We start from the raw sequence: 10,326 nt of genomic DNA on the forward strand, positions 1-10,326 counted from the left end.
AAAATGTCTCAGCTTTATGTTGTTTTTTTTTTACTCTGCTTATTACGTTAGAATTAACCATTTCAATTTTACTAGATACCCTTTCCTGCGGGTGCCAAAACCAGTGAAACAAAATCTCTCATCTTTATGGTTTTTTTACTCTGCTTATTACGTTACAATTAACCATTTCAATTTTACTAGATACACTTTTCCGCGTGTGCCGAACCAGTGAAACAAAATGTCTCAGCTTTATGTTCTTTTTTTTTTTTTTTTTTTTTTTTTTTTGTTTCTTTTACTCTGCTTATTACGTTACAATTAACCATTTCAATTTTACTAGATACACTTTTTTGCGGGTGCCAAACCAGTGAAACAAAACTTAAAGCAAATCACAACATCTTAATGTGCACATGGTCGGAACAGCTGCGACTACAAAAACAAACAAAAAACTCACACAAAAAAACAGAAACGTAACATAATATTTTCTTTCTGGCAATTCTAAAATTAGGCTTCGAGTCTCAAAATACGTTTACTGAGCTACTGAGATAAAAAAAAAAGAACAACAACAAACATTCCAATAAAGATAGATAGATGTATCAGTATATCTACCGTCGTAAATATTTTCTCAGAGAGGCATACTGCTGATTACACTGCAGAAGTAAGAGTTTTCTGATATTGTTTGTATCTTAGTTCCATGAAGTTATATCATAGGCACATTGGAGAAAATGTTTAATGCATTTGGTGTATTAATAAGTTAAGTCTTTATGTGTTGCGTTGTGATAATTACATGTTGCTCTTTGGAATCAAAGGACGCATTTGGTATCTTTCTAGAAATAATATCGTTATTATATGGATTTACGTAGAACAATAGTTTGAAAACTGTCTAAAAAGTTTACATCTTGATTTTTGTAAAAAAAAAAGGTTTAACTTTGGCTTAATTGTTTTAAGCGACTTTTAGTTTTTGTTTCGTTATCTAAATTTCAGGATTAATAGTTTAATAGTAAACGTTAAGATAATATAAAATTATTTTAAAGCTGAAACGCAAGTTGTTCCATTATGCTTTCAGGTTTAATGAAAATAATGCTGCGATTCCTGCTACCTGTGTTTCTTTTATTAACGTATATATATTGTGTCCGGGGTAATGATGTTACTATATCTGCATCAGCGGGAGAAATCAGAGGATCATCTGTGCTCATATCGTTTGCTGGCAAGCCGTACAGAGCAATGGTCTTCTTTGGGGTTCCTTATGCCCTCCCAACAGATGGCTTTAAGAGATTCTCGAAGCCAGTCAGAAATCCTCGGTTCAGTGAAACATTTGACGCAACAAAACCACGGTGAGCATGTCCACAGAACGTTAATAGGGTGCCAGGTCTTGAGTCATTACCAGTAAGTGAGGATTGTTTGAGTTTAGATATTTTTGTACCACACTATAACCATGTGACAAAACCTAAAGCTGTAATGATATTTATTCATGGTGGAGCATTTCAGTACGGATATAAAGACGTTTATAAATCTGAAGTCTTTGCCGCAGTCAACGACGTCATTTATGTAACTATCAACTACAGGCTTTCAGCGTATGGCTTTCTAGCAAGTAAAAAGTTCGGACTGAAAGGGAACTATGGGTTATGGGACCAACATATGGCAATTCAATGGGTGCACGAAAATATTGAAGCTTTTGGTGGTGACCCCGGAAGGGTAACATTATTCGGAGAGTCCGCTGGTGCAGTTGCTGTGATGTATCAAGCTCTGTATGAAGGGAATAGGGGTATGGTACATCGTGTGATAGCACAAAGTGGATCTGTTGTGTCTTACTGGACTTACAGCGAAAATCCAGATGTCGCTTTTGAGGATCTTATTACTAGAAGTGATTGCAAAATGAATACATTAACTGAAATACTTGAATGCCTTCGAGCTCTGAATATATCAGATCTACAAGACATATTTTCATACGAGACCTTGTTTTTACCTGTTACCGATGGTGAATTTGTAAAATACAACCCATTCAGTCTGTTCAAGAAAAACACCAAAGAATCTGCAGAGGCTTTGCGTATTTTTACTGATATTGACGTTATCATGGGTACATGAACAGTGACGAGGGACTAGCTGATCTAGAGATTTTAGCAAAAATATCGGGAAAGGGCATTGAAGAGCTTTCAGATGGTATGACATCGGAAGAATTCAGAAATTACACATACAGACATCTAAACTATGTTAACTTCACTAATGATGTAAATATGGTGAATTCCCTTATACATCAGTACACGAACTGGACAAGACCAAATGATTCTAATTCTCGGCGATCTTCCTTCCTTGACCTCCTGAAAGATATAAGCTACACTCCTTCGAATATCTACATGTACCAGTTCGAACACAGGCCTAGCTTCTCCATATCTCCGTTATGGATCAAAGGGGCCAATCATATGGAAGAAATACCGTTCGTTCTTGCGTTCCCTACAGATTTCATAATTTCATTGGGTATAAAGTCAGTAGAAGAGATACTTGTATCTGATGATGAAATATTACTGTCAACAAACATGATGAAATTCTGGACACAGTTTGCAAAGACAGGGTATGTAAAATTGTTCGCTTAAACCTATTATCAAAGAAAATAACACTAGATTAGCGTAATGTATTGCTTGAACGTGGATAAAGGACTTCTAGGTTAAAGCATGCATCGCCCATCCTCGAAAGAGATTGATACTTTTTCCCGAAAACTCTGTAGTGAACATAGATTTTATCAGGAAGTTAATCTATGATGGCATATTTCTGCCAGTCACATATCCACTTATTTAGCTCGAAATTCCTTGTAAAAAATGTCACTTCTTCAGTTATTACTAGTATCTGGCAAGTGACAAAACTGTGTGTTATTCACACAAGTATCTTAAAAGGACAAAACGACCTGTTAGTGCCCACCTCTGCCATCCACATATTCGCATAAATATGTGGTTATTGTGAGAATGTTCTTGATATCTAGTTACTATTTGTGGCCAAAGTGGCGATTAACAGTTAGACTTTTTGTGCCATATACGTAATGAATGAGTGTGTGATTCATAACATTCAGAAGGAATGATAAATTTGCATATCTATTATGCCCCTTTTATGTATTTTCATTAATTCCGTAATGACAGGGGACGATTACGGGACATTGCCAATCATAACCGACTAACTGACAAAAATCAAGATACCTAGTTAACATAAATGGATATTCTGATGGCAGTAATGGGCAGCAACGAGCAGTTTTATACTTATACTTATGTGGATAACATGCAGTATTGTCACTTGCCAGATAATAACTGAAGAAATGATATTTTTACGAAAAGTTTCGAGATACATAAGTGGATATGTGGTTGGCAGAAATATGTCACCTATAGAATAACTTCCTGGAAAAATCCAAGTTGACTACAGCATAATTAACATACCTGGATAACACGCAATTTTGCCATTTGCCAGACAATAACCGGATATGTGAAACTGTCTACATAAATAAGTGGATATGTGGTTGGTAGAAACACGCCTCCATATTAATATGTCATCCATATTGTGTTCCCATATTGATTCAAAGCTGTGAATGACGAACTCAATGCCTGTGCATTATAAAGCGATTGTTAAGAAGATCCTGTCTGTATTCTTAGAGGCAATGTAATATAATATACGGTAGTGTTTTGCAATGTTTAGAACGTTTGCGGTCTGTTCTTAATAAAACTTGGTACATAGGGAACTGTAATATGAGTATTTTTTTTTTGTTCTTGTTCACTATGGAGAATCTGTTATCTCAGTAGAACTATACACACTGCAGAACAATATTATTCTTCCTTTGACAAACATTAGACATTTATCTAAGGTTTAGAAGACGGTTCTGGAATGTCAAAGGGATATGATCTAAGAGTTGTTAGGGTCTAAGAGTTGTTATGGTCTAAGCGTTGTTACGGTCTAAGAGTTGTTAGTTGTTACGGTCTAAGAGCTGTTATGGTCTGATATTTGTTATGGTCTGAGAGTTGTTATGGTCTAAGAGTTGTTATGGTCTGAGAGTTGTTATGGTCTGAGAGTTGTTAGTTGTTATGGTCTAAGAGTTGTTATGGTCTGAGAGTTGTTATGGTCTGAGAGTTGTATGGTCTAAGAGTTGTTATGGTCTGAGAGTTGTTATGGTCTAAGAGTTGTTATGGTCTGAGAGTTGTTACGGTCTAAGAGTTGTTATGGTCTAAGAGTTGTTAGTTGTTATGGTCTAAGAGTTGTTATGGTCTAAGATTTCTTAGTTGTTATGGTCTAAGAGTTGTTAATATGTGATATAATATTATGTATCTTCACAGAAATCCGAATGGCGTCAGAGATAAACATCCTGGCGTGTGGCCTGAATATACCTATGATACACAGTCCTACATTATGTTCAACACGGACGGTAAACCATACCCTACAGGGTATCACTTCCGGATTGAATTTGTGAACTATTGGACAAACGTATTTCCAGGACTTCAAGAAGCATTGACTAATGCAAAAGTTGTATGCGACGTGAATTCAGCAGCTTCATTAGGTTCTCATTGGACATTTTATTGTTTATTTTTTGCATTTTTCATGATCTATTCCGAGAAAAAATAACTGAAGTTTATAGCCTGTTGTATAGATAATTGAGTGTAGAACTATTATGAAAATAAAACTGTGTCACTAAATTGCTTTCACAAGAAACTCACTTCATTCCTTAGCTATATCTACATATGTATATACGTTATTAGTGCAATGCAGCTTTTTGAGTGTAGCTAACATCTAAATAAAATACAGTGAGGAAGCTGAAATCAGGAAATACTGACATAGGATCACAGCGCTCGAATGCATTCTATTGTATAAAATAATAACTTTGTTACAGCACAGGATTTGGCTTTTTATTAAAGAAATGACATTGTTTTGCCGTTTTTCTTTGATATCATTTTAGCGTACCGCTATGATGTTTGACGCTACGACTTGAAAATTGTGAAATACAAAAACGATTTTGTTTCACGATGACACACAGTTTTCAGTCTTTGTATAATAGGAAAGTAAATCAGGTCCTGTTAGAACATTAAACATATTTATTGTGAAATATCAAAATACAACTGTGAAATATATGTGACAATTTCGTAGTGTTTGATATCTAAAATAGATTTCAATAGTTCAAAGGGTAACATTCGGCTAACATCATTGAAAAAGACATAAAATAACAGAAACATCATCTTTTTTTTTGCTTTACATTCAAGTTCGTAATATCTTTTCCTCTTAAACACAAAGTCTTTAACGGGAAAGGCAATGTTGTTTTTATATTAATTCCATCTGCTTGGATTTCTTTAATCATTTAATTAAAGAAGTGAAAGAATTTTTAAAATCGACTTAAAATGAGACAGTTATGAGCATTTAAATAATTAATCAAAATGGTGGTCATTTTGTTTCCATGACAGCAAAAAAACCAACAAAATGGAGAGTTTATTAAATTTCTATACACATACTAGAATTGTAAATACTTATTTCTGTAAAATAATTTCTGTATTTCATCCAGCTATAATGAAATAATTTACCATGTTTAACATCTTACACGCAATAAACATATAAGATTGATCTATTTAAAAGGTTATTTGCTAATTAATTTTAAAGAATTCAGCAGTGTGTAAATGACGTCTTAAACACACAAAATGGCTGCCTCCATGATCAGCCATTTTCTTAAATTTCAAACTGCCATATAATTTTCAATAGTGGCCCAATTTTAAAAATTCTTTCAGCTTTATGAAAGGCTTGAGGATGGCTTTCATATGAAATGAACTTATTGCCAGGCTTTCCTTGTTGGTGCTTTCCAGGACCTGTAATGACACTCGGCAATTTCCGTGCGATTACGTATCACAGGAATGCGATTTTGGCAACCTTCGGCCATATTAGAAAATGGTTTTTCATAAAACCGGAGAATTCCGAAATCGTATTAGGAGAACACATAAACGAACGGAAATCGACATCTGTCATAAGGGTCCGCTATCTTAAAATATATTTTATATATCGTGTTTATAATCATCTTAAATTCTTGGACTTCTTTCTAACACCGCCTTTTAAATGTCATTAGCAGTTCATTTTTTCGTTCTAAGTACATAATTATGGTATGCTATGAAGATGGTCAGTCATCAAGAGCTGAAACGTACGTAGTTCAATATTTACCTGTAACTAAAGATTAAACGTGTTTGTATCCATATTATATGCAATTCGTGATATGTTTTCCCACTATAATACACATGACCACCTTTGACGTTCAGCCAAAAATTATTGTGAATATAACAAAATAAACATAAACCTGTTGCGTATAATTTCGGATGTTTATTTCTGAAATCATTTATGCGTAAAAACGGAATAAACAATTTATGGTTTTTGTCACTTTTTCAATTCGGCAATCAATTAAATGCGATACACGAGGTCAAAATGATGAAAATCGCGAAACAGTTGGTCGAAAATAAAGGTTTCCTTTAAAAGATGGAGACATGCGTAACGTTGTCGACTTTTATAATCTTAAGGCACATAGTGTGTGAGGTTAAGACACAAACAGAAATTCTAAATGGTTCATTTTAAACATGTACGGAACAACATATTACTTTGTCAAACTTTCAAAGTATTCGCAATCTAAGCAGCATTTTCAAAACTGATAATGAAATAGTATTGAAATACTCAAGTCTTCCGTTTACATTTGAAGCTAACTAGTATTAAGCAAACATCTTTCATTTACATCAGCATCTTTCTAGTATTAAGCAAACATCTTTCATTTACATCAGCAACTCTCTAGTATTAAGCAAACGTCTTTCATTTACATCAGCAACTCTCTAGTATTTAGCAAACGTCTTTCATTAACATCAGCAACTCTCCAGTATTAAGCAAACGTCTTTCATTTACATCAGCAACTCTCCAGTATTAAGCAAAGGTCTTTCATTAACATCAGCAACTCTCCAGTATTAAGCAAAGGTCTTTCATTTACATCAGCAACTCTCTGGTATTAAGCAAAGGTCTTTCATTTACATCAGCAACTCTCTAGTATTAAGCAAACATCTTTCATTTACATCAGCAACTCTCTAGTATTAAGCAAGCATCTTTCATTTACATCAGCAACTCTCTAGTATTAAGCAAGCATCTTTCATTTACATCAGCAACTCTCTAGTATTAAGCAAACATCTTTCATTTACATCAGCAAGAGTAGCCAGAGATCAGCAAGAGTAGCCAGAGTTCATCCAGTATCCAGAACTCTGGTTACTCTGGCTGGCCAGAGTAGCCAGAATTCAACCAGGGTAGGCAGAGTTTCTAGATTTTTTAACATGTTCTGGCTACTCTGGTCAGCCAAAGTAGCTACAGTAGCCCGAGTCACCAGGAAATCATTTGCTCTGGTTACTGTGTCTGTTTCTAACGGAGTAGCCAGAGTTCAGTCAGAGTAGCTAGAGTTTCTAGGATTTTAACCAGGTACCATGTTCGCAAAATAGTTTCAGTCTAATCTAAGTTTAATTATGAAACTTAATATGTCATTTCTATCTTAATGACATATTTATTTTCAGGTACATGTGTTTTTTACTTTCAATTTGGTGTCATTTTTTTCAACAGAAAGAATATGAGACAATACACTGGGGATAAAATATGCCATGAATAAGATCCAGAATGGGTCAATTCAAAACAAAAGACCATGACAGCCAGGTCGCTCTGCATTAAATCACAGTCCAGTGTGGTATGGCATATAGCCGTATAAGTACTGAAGATCCAGGATGGATCGGTGTCGCTTCGTCGTGTCTACCCTTCGTGGGATGCAGGCTACTTTGTAAAATTACAACTTATATAAAAAAAAACATACCTAAGCATTATTTACAATGTACATGTATATAAACAAACAGCCTTTGCATATAGCCGTTTATTTTATTCAATTTTGTTTTTGAAAGTGTCATTTTCTGACTCGTGTTACTCTTAACTTTGTTCGAAAATCATGCCGTCTTACTGTCTCTTTGTTGTTGTTGTTATTTTATTTGATATTTTTAGGCTTGTTTTAAAGATTTTCAATCTACCAGAAATATATAGACCTGTTTGCTTTAATCTTTGTGAATTTCAGCCTTCATATACCACACACACAACACGCAACAGGTCTAACTTTTTATTTACATCATAATTATATACAACAGTTAGTGCAACCTAATCATGTATAACATGATTTGTATGAAAAAGGGTCATACATTTTAAAAATGGCTCTAGTTTACATGTTTGTATATATTTAGAGTAACTAGAACCCGTGCGCATTTCAGTTATTCCTGGTTACTCTGGCCAGCCAGAGTAGTCAGACTATGTAAAAATTATGAAACAGGCTGTCCTGGTCAGCCACAGTAACCAGAGTTCTGATTACTCTGGCTACTCTGGCAACAGGTTTTTTTGTATTTTCTTTGGCTATTTCTGATTAGCAGGGTAGCTAGTACCAATGGCCATCTCGGAAATTCTGGCTGTTCTGGCTAGCCATAGTAGCCAGAGCAAATGAAATCATGGTCACTCTGACTACTCTGGCTGACTAGAGTAGCTAGAACATACTAAAATCCTAGAACGTCTGACTACTCTGGCTGCTGTCTGAAAAATAAGACAATTTATTGAAGTCCGTTTTATGAATCACTTGATACATATAAAACACTAAAAAATCAAACCTGAGAGAACCAAAAGGGTAATTTCGCAATAAGTATTACAGTATTTTCTCTGGCTATTCGGGCTAGCCCGGGTAGCTAGAACCAATGGACATCTCGGAAATTCTGGCTGTTCTGGCTAGCCAAAGTAGCCAGAGCAACTGACATCCTGGTTACTCGGCTATTGTGGCCAGCCAGAGCAACCAGGTTTCTGGCTACTCTGGCTGCTCTGGCTAAACTCTGGCCAGCCATAGTGACCAGAGTTCTGGCTACTCTGGCTACTCTAAATAGCCACTTCAAAATAGTTATTGACTTGGAATTCAGTTTTAAAGATGCTATTTAGATAGAAATGACATATGAGTCGCGCCATGAAAAAACCAACATAGTGGGTTGAGACTAGAATGGATCCAGACCAGCCTGCGCGTCGGAATCCATGCTGTTCGCTAACAGATTCTCCATGTCCAATGCGCTTTAAAAGCGAACAATATGGATACTGACCAGACTGCGCGGATGCGCAGCCTGTTCTGGATCCATGCTGGTCGCAAAACCACTATGTTTGTTTTCTCATGGCACGGCTCAATTATTAAATTTCATAATCAAATTCAGCTAAGACTGAAAAACTTCTGTGAACATGGGACCTGGTTACTCTGGCTACTCTGGCTGACCAGAGTTGCAAAAACATGTTAAAATCCTACAAACTCTGCCAAAGTAACCAGAGCAAATGAAATCCTGGTGACTCGGGCTACTCCGGATACTCTGGCTGACCAGAGTAGTCAGAACATGTTAAAATCCTAAAGACTCTTGTTACTATGGCTGAACTTTGGCTGAACTCTGGCTACTCTGGTTGAACAGTGGCTACTCTGGCCAGCCAGCCAGAGTAACAAGAGTTCTGGCTACTCTGGCTACTCTAAATAGCCAATTGAAAATATTAATTAACTTGAAATTCAGTTTAAGCATGCTATTTAGATAGAAATAACATACTAAGTTTCATAATCAAATTCATTTAAGACGGAAAATGTCTTGTGAACCAGGTTACTCTGGCTACTCCTAAAATCCTAGAAACTCTGGCTACTTTGGCCAGCCAGACTAACCAAAGCAAATAAAATCCAGGCGACTCGGGCTATTCTGGATACTATGGCTGATCAGAGTAGCCAGAACATTTTAACATCCTAGAAACTCTGGCTTTTCTTGCTGAACTCTGGCTACTCTGACCAGCCAGAGTAACCAGAGTTTTGGCTACTCTGGCTGAACTCTGGCAACTCTGGCCAGCCAGAGTTATGACTTCTCTGGCTGAACTCTGGCTACTCTGACCAGCCAGAGTAACCAGAGTTATGATTTTTCTGGCTGAACTCTGGCTACTCTGGTCAGCCAGAGTAGAGTTATGACTTCTCTGGCTGAACCCTGGCTACTCTGGCTAGCCAGAGTAACCAGAGTTCTAACTTCTCTGGCTACTCTGGCTGCTCTGGCTAATTTCACGCACATGTGTTTACAAACAATATCTGATACAACTGCCGTCATGGGATTTCCCGAAACCGAGGTCAAAACAAAAATATCATCGACTCATTACTGCGTCGAAATGAAGAACAGGACAAGTAACAAACTGACAAAGCAGTATTTATGATCAATCATTGATTCCACGGGTTTTAACACCAATAATAATAGAATATTTATCTGATAAGAACCAAATAATTGTGTTTTACGTATTCGATAGATTTAA

General features: G+C 36.1%; 2 protein-coding genes across 2 annotated transcripts; both read left to right on the plus strand.

Annotated features, from left to right (window-relative positions):
• The first annotated feature begins 1,434 nt into the window (after positions 1-1,434).
• On the plus strand, positions 1,435-2,061 carry LOC128548220 (bile salt-activated lipase-like). Its single transcript, XM_053522677.1, has one exon. The coding sequence runs from the start codon at positions 1,435-1,437 to the stop codon at positions 2,059-2,061; it is 627 nt and encodes a 208-aa protein (XP_053378652.1).
• Positions 2,062-2,326: 265 nt separating this feature from the next.
• On the plus strand, positions 2,327-4,872 carry LOC128548298 (acetylcholinesterase-like). The gene is made up of 2 exons (XM_053522782.1): positions 2,327-2,545; positions 4,284-4,872. Exons 1-2 carry the CDS (start codon positions 2,331-2,333, stop codon positions 4,567-4,569), a joined length of 501 nt encoding a protein of 166 aa, XP_053378757.1. The 5' UTR covers positions 2,327-2,330; the 3' UTR covers positions 4,570-4,872.
• Positions 4,873-10,326: the final 5,454 nt, after the last annotated feature.

Source organism: Mercenaria mercenaria, chromosome 14, assembly GCF_021730395.1.
Source record: "Mercenaria mercenaria strain notata chromosome 14, MADL_Memer_1, whole genome shotgun sequence".
NCBI classification, from domain to species: Eukaryota; Metazoa; Mollusca; class Bivalvia; order Venerida; family Veneridae; genus Mercenaria; species Mercenaria mercenaria.